Raw genomic sequence first — 21883 nt, forward strand, 5'->3', positions numbered from 1 at the left:
CATCTAACGGTATCAAAAAATGTGAACAATATTAAGGCCGTAATGATCTAGTAATGGCCTTCGGGGTTCTTTCAGAGTTTACTAACGACGATAAATTATAATTAATGCAAAAATATTTAGCCACTCTGATAAGTGACGTAAGTCTGAGTGAGGTAAATTTGTCCGGTGAAATATGATCCGTTAAAACGACGATGTCAACAGAATATTGAAGATTACTTGTATTGTTTTTATTGTTCCGTCGTTTAAATTAGCATCCGGTGTACATGTCACGGCGGTTAGTCACGCCTTCCTTGATTACCCAGTTAGCTATTTTTGTGGTTTTCGTTGTTTCTAGGGCCAAGGGTTGTAACCCTCGATGAACACGTCTGTACAAATTTCTAATTGCCGTAAACCTATATTAAAAAACTGTCAACAGCGTACAACAGATCGCTTTAATTTCAGACTTGAAACTCGAAACCACAGTCAGAACGAAAACATATGAATCTACGGCTCCGTGTACATTAATCTGAATAAATCTGAAACGGCTCCTTTTAACAGAGGCACCGACTAAAGACTTCTAATACTCGAACAGTAACCACCAAACCACAAAATAGATGGTGGTCTCTGCCTGCACCCCTCTTCCTCAACCTCAAATATGATGGTGTTCTGCATAGACACCCCTCCATCTGCTACAATGTACACCTTGTCCGATTGATTGATTGATTGATTGATTGATTGATTGATTGATTGATTGATCAATCAATCAATCGATCGCATGACATGGATATATCAGGTTTGACTGAGTCAGAATAAAGCGCATATTCTACCTACACGTGTTTGTGTGCACAACATTCCGAACATATAACCCTAACCAGTAGTAAAAAATGACAATGAGATTCAAACCTCACTTTTCTTGTTTATCCAGCAATGCTGACTCTTGCTAGCTGAATATTTCTGTGTCAAGTCAAATTTTAAAGCCAATAAAAATTTTGTTGGTAGTGTTCATGAGATAGGTGGTGTCTTCGATAACCAACCTACTTGTTACTACCAGTGCCCTAAAATCCGTTTTCGCTGGTCGAAAATGCTTTTCTTACTGTACACGGAAGGCCAAACCGTGTAAAAGTTATCTGGATTAATTATTTTGTTGTTGTTTTTGTTCTTTTTTGATCAAATTAGATGCTTGTGTATTTACGAAGGTTACATTTGTTTCTTTTATACAGCGAAAGTGAAGCCAAACCAAGTTCACCTCAGGTAACTGTTCTTTTGTACCGCAATATTTACTTTATTTAGCTAAACAAGAGCAAAACGTTGCCAAGATACGCTTTTTAGCAAAAACAACAAGGACCCCTCCCCCTGGATTGGATGTTAGTCCATAAGAGGACACCCAGTATGACGTGACTAGGAGTATCACTACTCCCCCCTGGATGGGAAGCTAATCCATCACAGGATACCCAGTATGAAGCAACTAGGAGTATTACTATTTCCCCTGGATGATGGGATGCTACTCTATCACAGGATACCCAGCATGAAGTGAAAAGAAGTATTACTACCCCTGGATGGGATGCTAGTCCATCACAGGATACCCAGCATTAGCCTGTGAACAGGCTCTCGTAGCCGGATAGGGCGTAGGAAAAGATCGCGAGCGAAGCGAGCCCACTGAAGCTCGGCCAGCTCCCCTCTCGGCACAGTTTCCCCCCCGGCTCGCTTCGCTCGCGGTGTTTTCTTTCGTCCTATCCCCTACCGTAGCCTGTTCACAGGCTAACCCAGCATGAAGTGACTAGGAGTATCGCTACCTTCCCCCTGGATGGGACACTAGTCCATCACGGGATACCCAACATGAAGTGACAAAGAGTATTACTATTTCCCCTGGATAGGATGCTAGTCCATCACAGGATACCCAGCATGAAGTGACAAAGAGTATTTAATACTACTCCCCCCTTGATGGGATAATAGTCCATTGGAGAATACCCAACGTGAAGTGGCTAGAAGTATAGGTGTATCATTACTTCCCTCTGAATGGGAAGTCAATCCGCCATTTTTAAATTACCCTTCCTAGTAGTACCCATCCATACAACTGTGCCAGTTGAGAGAGATAATGTATCGAAGGAAAGAAAACGACTGCAAGGAACATGTCCAGCTCGCTACATAGGTGCCAACCGCGGCCCTTAGGAATTCTCCGTTTGATCACAATGTGTACTAATGGCGGCCATTTTGTTTACACACTAGCCAATCCAAATGGAGATTAAGACGGATAGCCGTGATACACCAAGCAGCAGCGAAGAGAGCGAGAGCTCAAGCGAAAGCGAAAGTGGGAGCGAAAGCGAGAGCAAAAGCGAAGAGGAAAGGAAACCGCGAATCGACACAGACGAGCACCACAAACTCACAGAGGATGAAAAGCAGTGGGAAAGTGCCGGACATTTTCAGCCCAAGAAGCTGAACATCGCACTGATGGCCAACTTTCAACAAGCTCGAGCAGATGATGGAGGCTTTAAGCCGGTGCCTAAAAAGACGCTAGAAATCTCTCACGAAATGCCGAAGGCAGCTCCCCAGGCTAGCCCCAGAGAAGAGGTGCCCGAACCGAGCGAACCTCAGACGGATTTGATTGAAGTCGAAGAAGTTAGGTAGGTTTTTCTCTGTTTGATATTTGATCTTCCAAAAGAAGCCGTCACCCCAGAATACACTGCAAATTTTCCCTTCCATTTTCAATTGAACAAATCAAGACTAAGAAAAAATCTCAAATTTCGTTAAAGAGAAATAATGAAAAACAAACAGCGCCAGTGGTAAGTAAAGCTCGAGAACTTTCATTAAAATGGGTTAACTTTTCATTTGCTAACAGAAAAGGTAAAACCACTTTGTACATCATAACAAAGAACACCACAAGGAAGAAGTCGAAGAACTATCTCAAAGTGGCTCAAGAGTTAGAAATAGACGGCCGGGTTAAAATACCCATGATAATTTCAGTTTCTGTTTCCTTTGTAGCCCTGTTGATGAAGTGAAGACAGAAACAGAGGTAAGAGAATTGTTTGACATTCCTTTACTGACGAACGTACAAATACATGTGAGGTTTCCAGTACCATCGGCCGTGAGACAGGTGTGAGATGATCGAGACAGATGGAGTGCTATTTCCGTTCGGTCGTCGGTACCCTCTCGTTCTTCACGCGAACTCCTCGGACCTGCTCGTCTTTCGCTCTCGTTGGTCGGGTCCCTCTCGTCTTTCAAGTCGGTTCTAGTTCGTCGTGTGCTTTCGATCGGGAGTTTTGGCTTTATTTTGAAGAAATTGCTAGTGCAAAATATGGACAATTAGGAGAACGCCTTGCTTAAGTAGTTAACGCTGCTTCGCCCTAGCTTGTTGTTTAGCCGTTATTAATGCCCTAAAGTAACAGCGCAATTTGTTAAATGCTGTTGTGTGTCTGGGCATTGTAAATCTGTTATTTGCTGCGCCAACTTCAAAACGTACTCAGCCTGTTAAGGAAATAAGGCTCCAATAACAGACTTTTTAAAGGACCAGGTAGCACCCAGACCATTAATTACACAAACAAAACAAACTCTACTTATACCTTTGGGTTTAAACCATTCAGTAAATGACTTAACGGTCTTTTGGGGACTACTCTCATACGGACGCTAGACAGAGCACTGATACACAAGGGTTCAAGCCCTTTACGAAACATGGGTCAACAGACTTTTTTAATGACATGCGTGAAAGAAACCTACACACTATACAGACTACTGTTACTCCTGTATTCAAACCATTCATTATTCAATAGTCTTCAGTAGGGCTAATGACAGACGCGATCAACTTTAGTACCCTAATAAAAGTCCTTGTAAGAAGCACGTAACCTTCCATTCTCTACTCAAAACCACAAATAATCTAACACGTTGCTACATCCTCCTGACCCTTTGCTCCCTTTGACGCTAAGCATCGCTGTGCTTTAGTTACACGGGAATTTCTGCTGCTGCTGCTGCTGATGCTGCTGTTGCTGCTACTGCTGCTGCTGCTGCTGCTGTTGTTGTTGTTGTTGTTGTGAAATACAAATAAGGCTACTTGTTGTTCAGTGACAGCTGGAAAGTATACGCTGATTGCAGCTTTATACAATATTGCATCCTCCAAGTTGTGGTTTCGGTCACCAAACACGGCTGCCATCATTGCATGTGCTACAGTGGAACGAAACATGTGGACGTTTAAGATAAACAGTTTTTGGCTGAACTATGTTCATCGCTTCTAGCGCTTGTAAACGTCATTAAACGTCATTTTCCTTTCGTCAGCTATTGAATCCACCCACTGGCTCACGCCTCTTCTTACAAGCGCTGTGTTCCTTTCCCGTGGCACATCACGAGTCAGTATCATTTAAACAAAATAAGCGTACATGCACATAGTTAACTAAACATCTTTTTTTCGCTGCATTTTACGTCGTGGGAGGCGGCGTGGCCTAGTGGTTAGGCGCGCAGGACGTGTAATCTGGAGGCCCCAGGTTCAAGTCCCACTCCAAGGCCACGCTTTGTAAATAGCCAACTGATTTGCCTCCCGCCAGTTAGGATTTTAATAATGTTATTTTCAGCTTGCATATTTATTACACTGATTTATAGTGTCCCCAATTGGCGCTACAGCACTAAATACTTCGACACTTAAATAAAGTCATTTATTTATTAGCTTCACTCCTCTTTCTTGGCTCAAACGCTGCCATCACTGTGCTTCAGCCGACCATAAGCATGCACATAGACGGTGAGCTAAATATACTTTAGCCAGACTATAGTCATCAGTACTTGGCTTTCATGTTTAATTCACTCTTAGTTCAAAACAACCACCCAGCTTTCACGTTCGCTCCATGTTGCATGGGCTCGGCTCAAAAGCTGGAGTCGCACAATCATACGTGATCTAAAGTATGTTTAGCTACACTTCATTCTCTTGTATGCTTGCATGTAAACGTCAATCTTTCTAAGTAAGCAACTACCAACTACCGCTTGAGTTAGCTCTGTTCCTTATTTCATGGCTCGACATCTCTTATCGCTGTACTGTTTTTAGAGCGTAAACACCTGTTCTGACTTTGCTGCTTGTAAACTAGGTAAATGTTTGTGCACAAGATAAGGTAATTAGCATTCGCTAAACCACTTTCAACAATTCTTGCGGTTGCCTCAACATCTTTTACCGCTTTGCTGCCAGTTTTAGAGCTTAAAAGTTGGTATCGCTTTGCTGCATGGAGACGACGTACGTGTGCATGGTTAGTTAATAATCTTTGGGCTAAACTATGTTCATCAATTGTAGCCATACACGCCAGGAACACAAATCTACGAAGAAGAGAGTGAGAGTGACGATGATATTCCTGGATGGCGAAAAGTCGAGGAGCAGCGACGACAGCAAGAACGAGAAGAGATAGAACGAGCAAAACTGGAGGAAAAGCGACGAATGGAAAAAGAAGCGATGGAGGAAGACGAAGAAGACGGAACTGATTCAAGCGAAGATGAGTTTGAAGCGAAAGTTCGCACACAAGAGATTCGAAGGATTAACCCGAATCTCTTGGGTCAGTTTATGAAAAAGCCGGAGAAAGAGCCAGAGAAAGTTGTAAAGGCGATGAAACCCACAGAACAGAACGTCGAAGTGGCCAATGTGCAAATGGTCGAGTCAACGCCAAGTTCGGATAGCGAGGAAGAAGAGGAAGCAGAAGAGAGCATTGAGCGAAGCGTAGAGGATGAGTACGAGGACAAAGTCAAGAGTGGGCAGATAGGAAAGTTAAGGCTTGGTAACAGTCCATTTTTGCAAGCAAAGGGAGATGATGACAGGGATGCCCCTCGTGGTTCCAGAATTGTTGCCCAAGAAGAACGCTTCGTTCAGAAGGTGGAACTCACTGTCGTCGAGTCCGCACCATCGAGAGATTATGACGTGGAAACAGGTTATACCAACGAGGTATTCATTTGATGTACCACGCATGCGCATGCTGTCTTTTGTAGTGTTCCTAACACTACTCTCAACCAGACGATTGCCAGTTAATTCGCCCACAACATTCCCTCCGTGAAGATAACTTGCCTACGCTGCTACGAAAAGAGTGAAATGCTCTTAAAGAGATCATGTTACAATAATTTTAATGACTTAATCGTATGGGTGAACTTACTTCACTGTGCGTGTGTTTTGGGCGAATTTGCATGTGGGCGAAATACTCGGTTACCCGTATGAATCCGTATACGTTTACGTCATGAGAGCATAAGTCGCGTGTGAATTGTGGATGAGCTATCGGATATATCAATTGGAGATCAAAAGAAGGGTCATTGTAGTTTCTACAACACTGCACGTTTTATCTTTCACACTTGGTAGATGCAGCAATCTACCCAATACACTCTGTCACTGTTGTTCAGAACTGTGCACTTGAGCCACAAACTAGCATACCATTTTCTTAACGTGCTAAATCTTTACAATTAACCGCTAAAATGAAATAAAATGTACAGAGGATGACACAAACCAAGACCACCGTTAACAAAGCGACCAAACATTTTAGTGCCAAATTGCTTCGATATACAATACCTTGGACTAACCAGAAAGCGATTCCAAGTAAAGCAAACAAAAGACAAGTGTATTTTATTATAACGCGACCGTTTTTAATATCGTTGACATCTAACCTTTCAATGTACAGGATTGTATCTCCCTTGAAAACTGAGAAACGGAGAATTGTTTTTGATGTCGAAGTCTTGACCAGTCAGAACCAGGGCAGGTTTTGTGAAGTATGTAATCACCTAAAAAATGATGTTTTGATGTTTTTAATTTTCTTCCCAGCCTGAAATTAATACGCAAGAAAGTTCTGAGGACGAGAGTGAAGAAGACGATGACGTTCCAGAGTGGCGTAAAATGGAGGAGAAGAGGAGACAACAAGAGCAGGAAGAACTCGAACGAGCAAAGCTGGAAGAGCAAAGAAGAAGAGAAAGAGAGGCTAGTGAATCGGGAGAGGAAGACAGTGATTCAGTTGATGATGAATTTGAAGCCAAAGTTCGAACGAAAGAAATCCGAAAGATCAATCCTAACTTGTTGTTTCAATTTATGGGTGATTCAGGAGAGAAAGAAAAGCCGTCAAGTGCGAAGAGGCCAGAAAAGGAGCCAATCAAAATTCAGCAAGAGCCAGCAGAAGATACTTCATCCAGTGAAGACAGCAGTGATGAAGACAGCACGGAAAAAGTTGCTGATGGTGGAGAAGACGAGTATGAGGTAAAAGTGAAGAGTGGACAGGTCAAGAAGTTGGTACTTGATAATAGTCCTTTCGCGCAGACGACAACCAAGGAAGAGCCTCAAGTCATCCAAAGACGCCCACAAGCGAAAACGAAGAATCCAGAACCAGTTGTCCAGGAAGAGCTTGTTCAAGTCGTTGATGACAAAGTTGTAGAGTCTGAACCTGATCTGCTGTTTCAAGAACCGGGAGAAGATGATGTTTACGAGGTAAAGGTGAAGTCGAAGTTGGTAAAGAGATTGAGCCAAGACCAATTCGTTTTCCTACGGAAGCAAGAAGAAGAAGAGCGGAGAAGAGCCCAAGAAGAGGAGCGGCGAAGAGCCGAGCGCGAGGAACGCGAAAGGCTTCGAAAAGAAGAGGAACGTAGAAGGCGATTGGAAGCTGAAGCTAAAGTCCAAGAAGAAGAAAGGACCCGTCGAGAAGATGAGATGCGAAAGAAGGAAGAAGAGGGAAGAGCTCGAAAAGAAGAAGAGAGGAGACGAAAGATTGAGGAGGCGGAAAGGCTAAGACGAGAAGAGGAAGAAAGGATACGTCGAGAAGAAGAGGAAGAGTTGTTGCGATTGGAGGAGATGCGTCGACAGAAACAAGAAGCCAAGAAGAAATTCGAGTCGGGGGTGTTTGATGACATTGCTCTTAACCACACAGAAAAGGATATCTATAGTGTGGGGCGACTTGACTCCACCAAGCTCTTGCAGTTTCAAAAGAGCGCGCCTGAAGAACCAAAGCTGAAATCAAAGTCCAGAGACAAGGAGAAGAAAGTTGTGGAAGAAAGCAAGGTGCCAGAGCCTGAGACTGAAACTGTAGTGATAACCTCGGTTGATTTGATTGAGACCAGTCCCTATGATGAACGTTTTGAGATAGGTCCATCCGAAGACTTAGAATATGAAGAAAAACGCAAAAACGTGGGCAAACTTGACAAGGACTGGTACCTCAAGCAACAAGAGAGACAGGCAGAAGAACAAAACCGGCGAGCTAGAGAATTAGAAGAGCAAAGGTTACGAGAGGAGAGAAATGAAATGTTGAGGATTAAACAAGAGAAAAGTTCGAAGTCGTTGGACGACGATGAAGCCAACGCCGAAACACCTGACAGAAGTGAATCCGAGAAAAGCAGAAGTAAACTTAGTGTTGACAAGCTGAGTCGCTTTGAAAAAGATGCAAAAGAAGAGTCTAAGAAATCACGGAAAAAGAAAGATAAATCTAAGAAAGTGAAAAAGAAAGATGGAGTTCAGGCTGCTCCTTTGGACAATGATGAGTCTCGCCCAAAGGAAACGAAAAAATCCATGAGTTCTGAAGATGGAAGTGTTGTCATTCTTACACGGGACGATGAAGACACGGTCCATCGGAAAATGCGTTTGCAAAGAGAAAGAGAAGAGTCAGAACTACTTCGCCGTGAGGAAGAAAAAAGACGGTTGGCCTCAGGAGAGGACGTTTACGCCGATGAGGCATATAGTGACAAACCCAAGAATGTTGGAAAGCTAAGCCAACAACACTTCTCCAAGTTTCAACCTGACGAACCATCTGCACCTAATTTGAAGACACGCAAGCAGGCACCACAGAAGGTCGAAGAAGTCATAAGTGTCCAAAGCCACGAAGACGTAGAAAGCGCTCCTGTTAATGTTGACCAGGCTGAAGTCGATCCTGCTGTGACACAGGAAGACGCCGAATATGAGCAAAGGATCAGCAAGGGCAAGAGACTTGATGTAGACAAGTTCTTGAGCTCGAGATCGCAAGAAGCTAATGAAAGAGAACAGCGTGCGAAGAAGTTAGCAGAAGAAAGAACTCGCCAGGAGCAGGAAGAGCTGGCCAAGTTGAGGGCCGAGGAGAAGAAGCGGATGAAAAAGATGCAAGCGCTTTCAGATGAGGGCTATGTAGAAGGCGACACCACTGTTCGGCCAAAATCATCCCCTACTATAGAGTTCGATTCAGAAGGCCCCAAAGAAGATACAACCGACAAGCGAGTGAGTGTCGGCCGTCTACCAGACGAACTTCGTTCAACGTTCGAAGGCGGTACAAGTAAACCAGATGGTTCAGACTCTCGTCGGAAGTCCAGTGAAAGCAAAGGTTCTAGATCGAAATCAAGTGGGGATTCCCAATCCAAGAGCTCTCTTAGTTCTTCCAATGACAACGTTTCATACGAACCCCATGACGGAGACCTTAATGGCAGTGTCAGTCCGAGAGAGGGAGAAGCTCTGGAGAGGCAATCCATTGACAGGTACTGACTATTGTAGACTCGAGGCTGCAACCCTTAGTGTTTTAGCTATTAGGGCACTGTTTGGGTACCTATTCGAGAAAAGAAATCCTTAGAGATCCTGGGTTCAACTCCTGCTTTAACCGCTTGCTGGAGTTGTTCTCGGTAGCCCGGAGTTCAAATCCTCGGCTGCGCTAAATAGCCAACCGGTCTGCCTCCTCTTGCCAGTTGGGATTGTTAACCTGTTCTGTTGAATTCGGATTTTTTTGTTTCCCATCATCTGAGTGGAGTGCCTGAAAACTAATTATAGCTAAGCCCATCTCCACCATAAACAAAACATTTAGTATAGCCGGTATTTCAGTTGCGGAATAACAAGACCTCGGAATTTACGTTGGTTTTTGGAATTGATGACGATGATGACGATGATCATGATGATGATACTTGTAATATGGCTTTTTTTGAACCGGTCACGTTACGATTCTCTGTTCCGTTGAAAATTCGAAAAATACGCTCACTATTGACGGACAATTGCATAGAGATCAATTCCACACGTCGTACAATTTGTTAAGCTACAACATCTCTAAAAACGTTACACCGTCTATTGGTACATGTAGCTAAGCGTAAGCTCTAAAAATTGGTCTTTCTTTTTTGTAGGAGTGATCCAAGTGAAGACACGCAATTCGAAGACAGACCAGTTGAGGTACGTGTGAGAACCTTAATGTTTTTAGTTTGATTAGGGTGGTGCAAAATGGGTTAGGTTTATATTTGAACCGTGCGTCATTATGCGTCATTGCGTTAACTTATCTGTGATTTGTGTTTCAAGTCTTACACTCAGGAGGAAAAGCCAGTTCCAAAGAAACTCGACACTAGTATGTTTGCTGCGTTCCAAAAAAGCGACCGCGAACCGGAAGTCCAGTTACGCCGAGCAAAGAGTGAAAAGCGCGTCAGGCCAAGGAGCATTGGAAATGTGGATCTGTTAAGGTGGCAAGACGATGCAAGCGTTCCGTCTTCCTCGACTACATCGAAGAAGGAGAAGAATCGAGAGTCTAGACCAAAGAGCATTGCATATTAGGAGACATGTATATCTACGTATGTTTTCCAAAGAAAATATAGTATTATAAAATATGTTAAATTGTGTAGATAATCACGATTTATATGGCTTCGTCTAAAGAAAAGTTTGTTCGGGAGAAACGGCAAAAAAGGTAGTTAATTTTTTGTTATGAAATTTTGCATTTTCAACTTATTCAGACGTGGCTATATAAACATCAGATAAATCTGATAGTTATGCAGTACTTTCTCGTAAATATCTCAAACGTGTTTTTTCTGGTTTTCTCTGGAAAGTGGGACAAACAAAAAGTCAAAAGTGTTATAGTTATTATAGGGAAAAATTTGCTTATAGTAAATGTTTTTGTATAGTTTATAAGAAAAAAGGGTGTTCTAGTTTATAACGATGTTAATTATATAGTGCAATTTTGGATTAATCTCTGAAGAAGCCGTTGTCCTTCTATATATAGTTGAAATTTGGTTGTTTTTCTTACCGAAAGTTCAAACAACAGCTTTAAGAATTTGTCTGCAACCTTCCGTCTGTGGGCGGTTCGCAGTCGAGGTAACATTCACAAGAAGAAATTGCACTTAATGCAGTCAAAATTAAATTAATAGATATTGAAATTGCCATTGAAAGCGTTCGGCTTTGTGCCGACTTGTACATTCAATTGCTAACCTTTTAGAGCTCGATGTATTTGTGTGTGTGGAGCTTTAGCAATATGGCGAGCACTGATTACTGGGTAATGTTCCGGTAACATCTTATTGTCAGTAATCTCTTTTCTATACACTTCACTCACGGTGTTACATTGGATTCGGACGAACGGGATTCCATCCCATTTTGTTTTTGGTACGGGGCAGGTCAGCACAATTGACATACCAGCTTGCAATCAATTCATAGCTGGCTTAAACGCCGGCGTTCTCCTGCACAAGACACCGGCTGCATAATTTCCCGCGCAGGACGTCCCGGTTGCCGGCATGTTTTCCCGCGCAAAGCATCGATTGCGTTACACGTTTCCAAAGCTTAGTACCGGTTGCGTGTTTTACCGCGCCAAGCAGCTGTTTCATGCTTTGCTTGGAGTTTTCATTTCGTTAGTTGCATTTGTTTACTAGACCTCAGTTCTTGCTTTCAGCTCTGATTGATTCGCTGTGTTTTGTAGCTTGCTGAGACTGGCCAGTTGTTGTTTTGCACAAGCTATTAGAAACCCATGCAGTTGTTTAGTTGAGAAAAATTAAACCATACGAAAAACTGTATAGAGTTGGTGTTGCGTCAAGCTTACACCATGTAAAGATCTTTTGTGCCAGTGAGAAAATAGAAATGGAAAAACCCCGCGATTCGCGTTCTCCTTATCACAAAGAATTTAATCATTTCAAGTTGTAGTTTTCAGAGATAAATTTGTACTAAGATTCAAACGTAAGGACAGAGCTATTGTGTTTCTCATTGAACGTTTTGTATAGTGACGTTCTTGTCTTGTTAACTGTTGCCCATTCGTTAATTTTAAGACCTTGTTGGTTTGTGGAACATTGTAAACTAAAGATGATATAATAATCGCCCTATTTCGAATTGCAATTGCTTTGACAGTGAAAATCAAATCGGGACTTTCAAGTTCTTAAGTTAAAGATCATCCAACCTATTTCATGGTCATTATAACCGTTTACAAGGTCCGAAGAAAAAAACGTTTCATTAGTATTGGAAATTTTGTAGGACTAAACTTGTTTGTAAGTCAATTTGCAATTTTGGATTAAACTATGAATTCAATGAATCATGTCGTGGTCTTTGGTTTGCGAAGAAGAAAGATGGCGACTGCGAAGATAGTCGCTGTTTTCATTAAGCGCCATTTTTCTCCCGGTCCCCAAAATGAACGCTTGGAACCGGCTTCTTCCCTCATTTGAAGCCAAGCCATCCTCTGAAGCCAAGTTTCCCGACACAGCGGCAAAATGAGTGCGCATGCTCGTCACGCGTGAGCAATCTGACGCGGCGAAATGGCGGCATTTTTAAAATTTCCATTGTTTGTTTTCGTTTCGCGGGGATAAGCCCAAATCAAAATAGATAAGGTTGTCGCTTTCAGGAGAGGTTCCTTCGAACTTCCTCCATCACAGATCTTATTCAACAAAAAAAAATGGTAGTAACAGGTGTGAATTTGGCGATTGAAGTGGAGCATTCGTAGTCGATTCTTGCTCGAATCACAAGTCTGCGGAGCATGCGCACTCATTTTGCCGCTGTGTCAAGTTTCCCCGAACACCGTTCACACATGCGCAGTGTGTGGCCAATGCAAGTTACGTTAGCCACGTGGTGTTCTCAAACTCAAAAAAGTTTGGCAAACCCAAGTGTCACACGACAAAGCCCCAAAGCTACTTTTCTGTGGTGCTGTTAACTGTGCTGTACAAGATGGAAGTGGTTCTACGTTTTGAGTCTGTGGATGAAATAATAAAGAGTGACCATTCAAATGAAAGCTACTGAGCAGTACTTCCCCTGGTACTGTAAACTATCCAGTACAAGGTGGTTCTAAATTTCGAGTCTGTGAATGAAATCGTAAAGTATGATATTCCAATGAAAGCTTCTGAACAGTACATTCCTGTCGTGAAATTCGGGCATTTTTTACTTTTTTAATAGCAGTGTCCTACAGAAGTAATATCAAGTTCTTAGAGTCTTTTTTATGTTAATCAAAATAAATTATTGGAATAAGAAAACTCTCGATTCATTCTCTTTACAAGTGTATTTATCAGTGAAAGTTTACACTCCGTTGCGCATGGGCAATAAACCATGTCTAGACCTTATATTGCTAGTAGTCCTACAAGTTGCGCCCCGTGTGAACAATCGCGACTGAACCGTTTTCAACGTGACAACAAGATCCAACAACGTTATGAAGATTTAACGATTTCATTGTTTAACTCAAGGAAGGTTCAGAAAATAATACTGTGCTTTATCGAGTTAAGGTTTCCAGAGATGAAATTCAAGATTTAAGACAACTTTCCACGTGCGTGCTGTTGCTCAAGGACTCTTTGCCGTTATGAGTGCCACAGGAAATACAATTACTCCTTAAGGAAATTGCTATTAATATCCAATGTGTCAAGCTTTCATAACTTTCCACCTCAATATCTACTGATCTGAGAAGTAAGTTCCTGTGGAAGTGAATTATGTGTTGTGCAAGAAGGTTCCAACTCAATGTTCGTGGATAAAATCTGGAGAAATGAGAATACAAATGACTACAAAATTGCTATTCAGCAGTACTTTCATGTAGTGCTTCTCCTTGCTTGGTTTTTAAAAATTAAAATTTGGAGTTTTTTCCCATTATGAATTTAAAATATAATGGGTTAATCGTGCCGGGCTAGTGACGATAGCAAACGACTATGCACAGCTTGATTTAATCTAGAAAGTTCTGCTACAATAGCACTTTAGTATAGAGCAAAAATTGCAATGGTTTCACAACGTCATCGCCTAAAATGGGAGTCGATGAAAGGAGCATTACTTTAACAGCAAGGGTTCTGTAAACCAAGGGAGACGGGGGGAGGGGAGAGACAGGAAGGACTCAATTTCCCGCTTCACGTACCCTTGATTTCAAGTTCCTGCCCTATCGTCTGTATATATGTTTGTCTGTTTTCACAGAGAGTATAAAATAGAGGCAAAGTTTTCTTGTCCTTAAAATTCTGCGAAATGCGTTAAAAGAACTTTTAAGGTTTATTCTGAAGCACGGCACTGTTCATTTTATAACCTTCTGACTGTCTGTACCTTTGAAAGAGTGTTTGCTCCTATGCTTACACTTCTAGCAAAAACTAGGCTGAGACAAAAACAATTAAAACTAAACGACAGCAACCAACCATCATACCATAGCAACAGTGAGTCGGCACCTAATTTTGAACCTATTTTCTCTCATGAAAATACTAGTGACCAAAGCCTAATCTTATGACACATCACATTTCATTGGCGCCCTAATACAAAGAATTAAATGAATCTGCAATCTGTTCGACTTGTAGGCCATTTACCCAGTTTTCCTGGGCTTAAAGGGGCAGTGCCACTTTTTTCTTTGAATTGCCAAAAACATGTTTATTTCAATGGAAATATTAAAATGACAGTTCAGGTTTGCTAACAACAACTATAAGTTCACAGAAGCTAGAGATGGCTAAGATGGAAGTGGATTGCAACTTGAAAAAATTAGCCAATTTTTTCAAGATCTTACTGTGTATTTTGGAGAAATCAATAACGTTTGATTATAATTTGCTCCTTTGCGGAGAATTCACTCACTGTTTTCCTCCTGGTGCTTTAATTAAAAGCAATCAGTTTACGGTAGAAAAAAGGTTCTTTGTCAAATATTTGATCAGTACAGTTTTGACCAACATAAAGCATAATCTTCGATTTAGTGCTCCCTTTAAACTACATTGGACGGCGACTAAAATGCTATGGATAAATTGCGTACCCCCTATTTACCTCCTGCATTTGTCAAGGGCCTAGCTACTTACAGAACAGACAGTCAAGCTCGTGATGTCGCACGTAAGAGTCTGAAAACGTTTCGCTAATTTATTAACAACCCAAGTAGACCGTGGGAAAGCAAATGCCACGGATGAAAGATTTCTATTCGATATGGTAATAAAACAAATAAGGTCAAATGGGACAATTACGTCTTTCTTTGTTAACAATCACTTTAAATCGTTCTGGGTACGTAATATAAATTTTAACCAAGAAAAGAACTGATTGAAAGCCTTCCTCGGGAATAAGATGATTTTTTGCAGTGTTTTTGGAGTTTTTGGTATGATGGAATATTGACAATCAAAAATCGGAACTGTTTCAGCAAGCGGTACTTGAGTCCAAGGCAGAAGATTCTAGTTGTGGTTAATATATTCGGGAGAAGTCACACTTGACTGAACCTTTCAATGGTATTGTTTCGCTCCACCTTCAATCGTTTTAGAATATTTAATTTCAATTTAAATAAGTACAACCAGCATCGTTCCAGTCCACTTTAGACTTGATTGTCTGACTTGGTAAGAGCTCAGTTGAACATCGCTGTGTCGGTTGCTTTCTCCATTGGAAAGTACGTACACCCTCCTAGATGCGAGTTGTTTTGTGGCAAGGCTTAAATCGCTCCTGGAAAACAAGGTATTTCAGTAACTTGTATTCGACACTTATCTTTACATAGCTTGAGTCACGTAGCGAGTCTAACTTCTGAAAATCTGGTTAAATTCCGCAAGTTTAGATACATAGAGACGAAAGCTCTTTAGCAAATCTTTTCAGTAACGTTGTTAAACTTTCCAATATTTGGCAAAAACTCTCTGAGCTAGGACTTACTTTCGCCATGAATTTCAGCTCCTCTTGGACTAAAAAGCCGTTCAATATTTGCTGACAAGACTTTGCAGATAGCAACAAAGTTGTATCTTCGCTAAGGAAGGCGACACGCAAATTGTGGTCCGATCTTTCGTCGATAATTCGGGCTTGTAAACAACTTATCCATCGTGAGTAGCTAAGACTTGCTGAACCCGGTGGTACTTTGTCACTATGTCCAGGAGTTTGCGAACTTTGGGTTCGAGTGTTATCAAAAAGCGACACAATAACATGGGCAATAATCCAACGAAGTATATTTGCTGTTATGTAAGGTTGAGTCTACAGAAAAATAAAGGATATTTCACTTTGCAATATCATGAACAATCAACAACACCAAAGAAACGTACTCAAATATATAGCTTTCATTAGAACGGCACCAATTCGGTTTTTAGTGATCCAGAAAGTTACAGCCACCTTGTACAGCGTAATAAACAACACCAGAGCAAAGTAACGTTTAGTACACTCTATTAGTATGGTAAATGGTAAGACTCTAAGGTTTCATTCACAGACTGAATAGGTAGAGCACACCTTGTACACGGCATCAGAGGAAAGTAGCGGTCATTAGCTTTTATAAGAATCGTAACACTTTGGGGTTTCATACACTCCGATAGACTTGAGATTGACAACATACTAACATTAGCAGTGGTTTCACTCTTGACGTGAAAAATGTGGAGTTTTATTTATAAGATTTCGCTCTCCTTTTAGGTTTCCGATTGTGCGGCTTCTGCAGCAATTAAGAAATTGCTTCTTATATTATATCCAGGATATATCACACAGATATTATTTCCTTTCCATGATTTTTATTCAAAACACCTTCGACTCTTCATGCTTCAAAGGACAAAGGCGTTTAGCATAATTGCTCTAGATCAAGCTTTGATGTTTATTTCTGATAAGCAAGAAACAAGAAAAACAATTTGCAGTTCGCCCTTCTATTTGGTTGTTTTCCGATTATTATAAATTGGTAAAATTTCTTATCAAGTTAATCCTCTCGCAACTCTATTGTCCACCAAAGATTTATTGTCAACTAAAGCTTAGCTGTAACTTTGGAGACCATGAACAAAATTTAAAGAGGACCATTGAAATGAAAGCTATCAAGCAATATTTACTGTGGTAGGAATCAAATTATACTCTAGGAGGTGGTTCTCACTTTTGAGTCTGTTGATGAAATCCTAAAGTGTGACCATTCAAACGAAAGCTACTGAGCAGTACTTTCCTGTTGTGCTGTCTATTATGCTGTACAAGGTGGCTCCAGCTTTTGACTCTGTGGATCAAGATTTTATTTTGAAGTGAAATTATCCAAAGGTATTGAGTGGTACTTTTATCTGATTTATCTCAGTTTTGAAAATTTCGCAAAGCGGCAGCAGAAGATAAAATGGCAAAATCGCACTAAGGTAACCACTGTTAAGCGGAAAATGGAAAGTTCGAGCACCTAACGTCGGTGCTCTTCACCCAAGCGTAAACAGTAGCTTATAATACTGAAACGAAAAAGAATAATATGAAAAAAGGTTTCTTATTACAATCTCAAGTTTTAATAAGGAAAGTAAAATAATCACATGCAGCCTCACAATTTATCCACAAAAATTTACGAGAGATAGAAACTTTTTACGGGAAAATACGCAGCATTATTTGTAAGAAATACACCTTTGTGTATGCTTGAATGGTCCATCTGTTACACTAATCCAACCCGCAGGGACCTTAAGATACCATAGACAAGATCACGGACAAAAGAAGTTGCTGTAGGAACGAATGTTGTTTTCGAAATCTCGTTCTTTCTTTGAGAGTCAAGAAAATCTGGAAGACCACCTGCCGGAGATGGGTTTACGTCAGTATATCGGAACGTAGCTTCGACAGTTCGTCTTGGTGAATTGTCTTCTGGAAAGGTTCGATTCATATAGGATTAAATGCTCCAGTGGTTAATGTGAATTTAGAGGTAGAACCCTCATACCATACAAAAATTAGGAAGGCTAAAAATGTCGCTTTAAGGTATTCCTGGAGGCTCCGGTGACCTTTTCCAATTTCGTTACTTTTTCCATATCGTAAAGATTATCACTAAAGAAATTTGCTTGCCAAGTTTCACAGCTGAAAGGCGTTCTGTTTAGAAATACAAACAATGGAAATTTCGTTTCTAAGGCTCAATTCCGCGACAAAATGGCGATACGATACAGCACTAAGAGGTGTTCACGGTTGGTGTTTAGTTTCCCGAACATGCCTTGTTGACAGATCCATCAAGCAAAACGTTTCGACGAAGAAGCAGGTCGAAACACTGAGACCATATTGAGGCAACAGTAGTTTGGAAATTAGCGACGTAAGACTCTGTTCCTTAAAATTAGATGCCGATCAGGGCAAACTGTGGTAGCTTACACAAACATTTCTTTAAAAGGTATTAAACGATCTTCAAAAACAAGAAGGGAATTTTTACATTGCGCTTAAACGCTTTCGTCGAAAGCCGTGTCACTGACCAGAGGAGGAGACGAAAACAATGGTGTGACTGTAGAAACGACAAAAAGGGATTATAAGATCGAGGCAATTATATTCTACCAAGTCCATGAAGGTCCCTTCACATGACAAACTTAAAAAAACAGCAAACTCTTCTTTTCACACAACCAGCCTCCTAAACTTCCGCACTACTGTTTAAATCTGAGTTTGACGTTAGTGAGCTACATCCCTTTGTCCAAAACGGCTAAAATTACGGCAAAGCCATTATAATCACTGCCTGAGCTTCCTGATATAAGTCGTGATTTAGGTGTGCAATACCGCGACATAGTAGGAATTTTTGCGGCGGTATTCTATTATTATTCCTACCAAGCAAGTTCCCTGCAAATGGCCCGATGCTTATCACTTACATCAAACTGAGCCTGCGGTCAAATATTGCTTTTACAAAAGAGGCGAATGGAGAATGAACTTTTTGCATCCTTTCCATGTCAAACCACAGCCATTCTGGGCCATTCTGGGCGATTGTAAAGCAAACTAAAAAAACCCTGGGAATAAAATGATTGATTAATTGATTGAAGTATTCCTTGGAAGGGTGATGACTTATGTTCATGACAAGTGTTGTGATATTGAGTGTTATGTATTTTTTGATAATTCGGCTGTTACATGTTGTTGACTTAACGGCATCGCAAAGCTTTTTAAACGGCCGTCGATAAAACCAGGAACATGGAACATTCCAGAACATCCCGGAACACGAAAAAAAAGTTATAATAAAAAATTAAGATAAAAAAAATGAAATAAAAAAAAAAAAGAAGTGTGTGTTTTTTATATAAAATGAAATCATATTGTATCCGAAAGAAATTCATATAAGAAGAAGTACGGAGTAGGTGGGACGGTAGGATAAATGGGGTGTTGTAACTGACCACACTGAATGAAGGCGCAATTTGGTTTATGAGGAACTTAAGGAGCCTTCCACTTAAACTTAAATGATTGAAATTAAATGTTGACTTAAAGACGACGTTTGCATACAGAGCGAAATTTCACAATATATATTATCAAGTAAGGTCTTCATTAGAAGAGATGTTTTAAAGTGTTTAACAATCCTTAAAGCTTAATATCTCCGAGTCAGCGCTTTTACATTTAAATTACCTCCTAGTACGTAATACCTTCGTAATGAAAAACGACCCTCATGGTGAATTGAAAAGAAGATATTTAAACTTTCCATGAATGACGCACATAAAAACAACGTCTTCTATAAATTTGTGATTAACAAGGATAAGCCCTGTTTATATTTAAGGGCGCTTTTGACCGCGGAAGCCTTTTCAGTGTGAAGTAGTGCAAAGATTTTGACAACGTTTCGGCTGAATATGGTGAGGCTGGTATGGAATTGGATATAATTTTCACGAGCAAAAGGGAGTTGGAAGGCCTAACGAAGTCCTACTCACATGTTTGACATATTCATATCGGTCTTTGAAACAATTTAGCTTCTTGTATGTTTGTAGCGAGTTAACGTGATCATTTGGAGAATTTGGATGGTATGCTATCGACAAGAAGGTCGTGTCTGAAACAAGTTAGGAAAAATCACATATTTTGGTCTGAAATTCGGCAAGAGTTTCAAGAAGCGCGCTACCCCCGGTCGCAAGATGTAGGTGACTAGCCATTATTATCATTAGCCAGTAAAAGACGCCTAACTGTCTCTGTGTCTTAACCATAAGCAAACTGTCATTTACGGCTAAAGAAAATACGCTACTTTGGCTGGTTTGGAGCTACAAAACTCCTCTCCATCTTACCGAAAAATTGGTTTTGAAGAAGGGATTTCGCGCAAAATGAAAGGAGAAAATACGATGGAGAAACGCCTGAGGGTGTTCCGTGCCCATTCGTGTATTCTTCTTTAGTGGCCCAAAGTAATTAGCTGTTAAAATCATTGCGCCACGGGTACCAGATAGTCAGGCACCAGAAACAATCATTGAATACAAAAATTACTCACTGTAAAGGTAGAGAAGCATGTGTGGGGCAGTATTATGCTACATGCCCTCCGGGCTCCGGGGAAGAGGGCTTGGATTCAAATCTACCTTTACCGAATAAAAAATATTTTTTCATCTTAAAGCGATCGAAGCCATCATCTTTGGTAGAGCTTTAAATTCCTTATTGTTCCCTCATCATTAGTCAGTTATTATCTTAAGTTTTGTACTTTTAAATAAAAAGCGGCCATGAACAATGGCCAAAATTTTTCATCTCAAAGCGAAGCGAGTTTGTATTTTGCTTCTAAGGTTTTTTGAAGCGCTAAAGTAAACAATCTTGGCTTTTGGTAATCAGATTCCATCTAATCCAATATTCCTCACAGTCTCAGAGAGGAGTCATCAAGCTATTTACTGGAGTGCAAACATAAAATTGCATGTACTGTATTGTGAAACTATGTCAGTTTTTTTCTTTATCTTGGAGAGCGTTTTTCAAGTCATACTTCCTTGTGAGGTTCATGCAAAGGTTGAAGCTCATATTTTGCATAATTGAGAAATGCTAGTATTTGGAAGCAGCGCCAGGGTCTTGAAACCATCTGGCCGCACGATTTTATTTTATGATAAGAAGTCTTTGTCTTTTCATAACCACAAGGGCATTGTTGTAGGATTTCTCACTATTGGTTTACATGCATTTTTGTGCACCCATTTTTCCTTCTTTTTTTTTACAAGCTGTGAAGGTTGATTGGGAAAAAGTTCAAGTGCTGTTTTTACTACTTGAAACAATTATGTAGAAATATTAGTAATATTTTAATACAAGGAAGTCTTGTGCGTATATTATTATCCACGAATCGTAGTATTTAGCCTTGGAGCAATTTTTTTAGTGTTGTGAGAAGTTATCAAAATTGTTAAAATTTTGCATTTTTTTTTCACTACCAAAAATTCAATTTTTGCCAACCAAGGGACCCTGCTGGAAACAGAGGAAGAAAGCGTTTAAGGCCTAAGACAATCGTATTTTTTAAAGTAACCGGACAAAGTGTAATTCACATGCAAGGTTTGAAGAAAACCTATTTTTTAACAATTTGGGTTATGAGGAACCCACTTAAACTTAAATGATTAAAATTAAATGTTGTCTTTAAGACGACGTTTGCATGCAGAGCCAAAATTTCGCGATATATATTTAATTATCAGGTAAGGTCTTCACTAGAAGAGATGTTTTAAAACAACATTTGCCGCTTGAAAATTTTATTTGTAAGGCGCTATCTGAAAGCAATTAGTGAAGAAACCAATTGGAGTAAATAAAAGGAATAACATCTGAAATGCAGGTGCAGCCTTAATTTGCCAGTAAAAGAAGCATTGGTGTTCCGGTGTCTCAACCATAAGCGAGCAGTTAGCTACGGGTTAAACACATACTGTATTTTGCGTGGTTTGAAACTACACAAACGGTGTCCATTCTAGCAAAGGTATGTTTTGAAATCAGTTGAAGTAGTGCATAGATATTGACCACTTTTGGCTATAGTTTTCACGAGTAATGGAGTTGGAAGGCCTAACGAAATTCTACTCACATGTTTAACATATTCATATCGGTCTTTGAACCAATTTAGCTTCTTGTCTGTTTCTAGCGGGTTAACATGATCATTTGGAGAATTTGGATGGTATTCAATCGACAAGAAGGTCGTGTCTGAAATAGGTTAGGAAAAATCACATATTTTGGTCTGAAATTCGGCAAGAGTTTCAAAAAGCGCGCTACCCCCGGTCGCAAGATGTGGGT

General features: G+C 40.5%; 2 protein-coding genes across 4 annotated transcripts in view; both read left to right on the forward strand.

The window, feature by feature from the left end:
• LOC146462558 (uncharacterized) overlaps positions 1–12176 on the forward strand; it is a 29981-nt gene extending 17805 nt beyond the window's left edge. For 2 of the 3 annotated variants that reach the window (XM_085085267.1, XM_085085265.1), the window contains exons 6-12: positions 1200–1230; positions 2206–2600; positions 2959–2989; positions 5240–5878; positions 6740–9396; positions 10027–10072; positions 10196–12176. In XM_085085267.1, coding sequence (XP_084941393.1) covers positions 1200–1230; positions 2206–2600; positions 2959–2989; positions 5240–5878; positions 6740–9396; positions 10027–10072; positions 10196–10444 — 4048 coding nt within the window. In that variant the 3' untranslated portion in view covers positions 10445–12176. The remainder of the gene's footprint in view (positions 1–1199; positions 1231–2205; positions 2601–2958; positions 2990–5239; positions 5879–6739; positions 9397–10026; positions 10073–10195) is intronic. The other variant, XM_085085266.1, reaches the window with a different exon arrangement.
• A 3042-nt stretch (positions 12177–15218) lies between these two features.
• Positions 15219–21883, forward strand: part of LOC146462559 (uncharacterized) — a 29295-nt gene continuing 22630 nt past the window's right edge. The window contains exon 1 of the mRNA XM_085085319.1: positions 15219–15505. The gene's annotated coding sequence lies outside the window, so the exon portion shown is untranslated. The remainder of the gene's footprint in view (positions 15506–21883) is intronic.

Source organism: Pavona decussata, unplaced genomic scaffold, assembly GCF_977016875.1.
Source record: "Pavona decussata unplaced genomic scaffold, jaPavDecu1.1 SCAFFOLD_186, whole genome shotgun sequence".
NCBI classification, from domain to species: domain Eukaryota; kingdom Metazoa; phylum Cnidaria; class Anthozoa; order Scleractinia; family Agariciidae; genus Pavona; species Pavona decussata.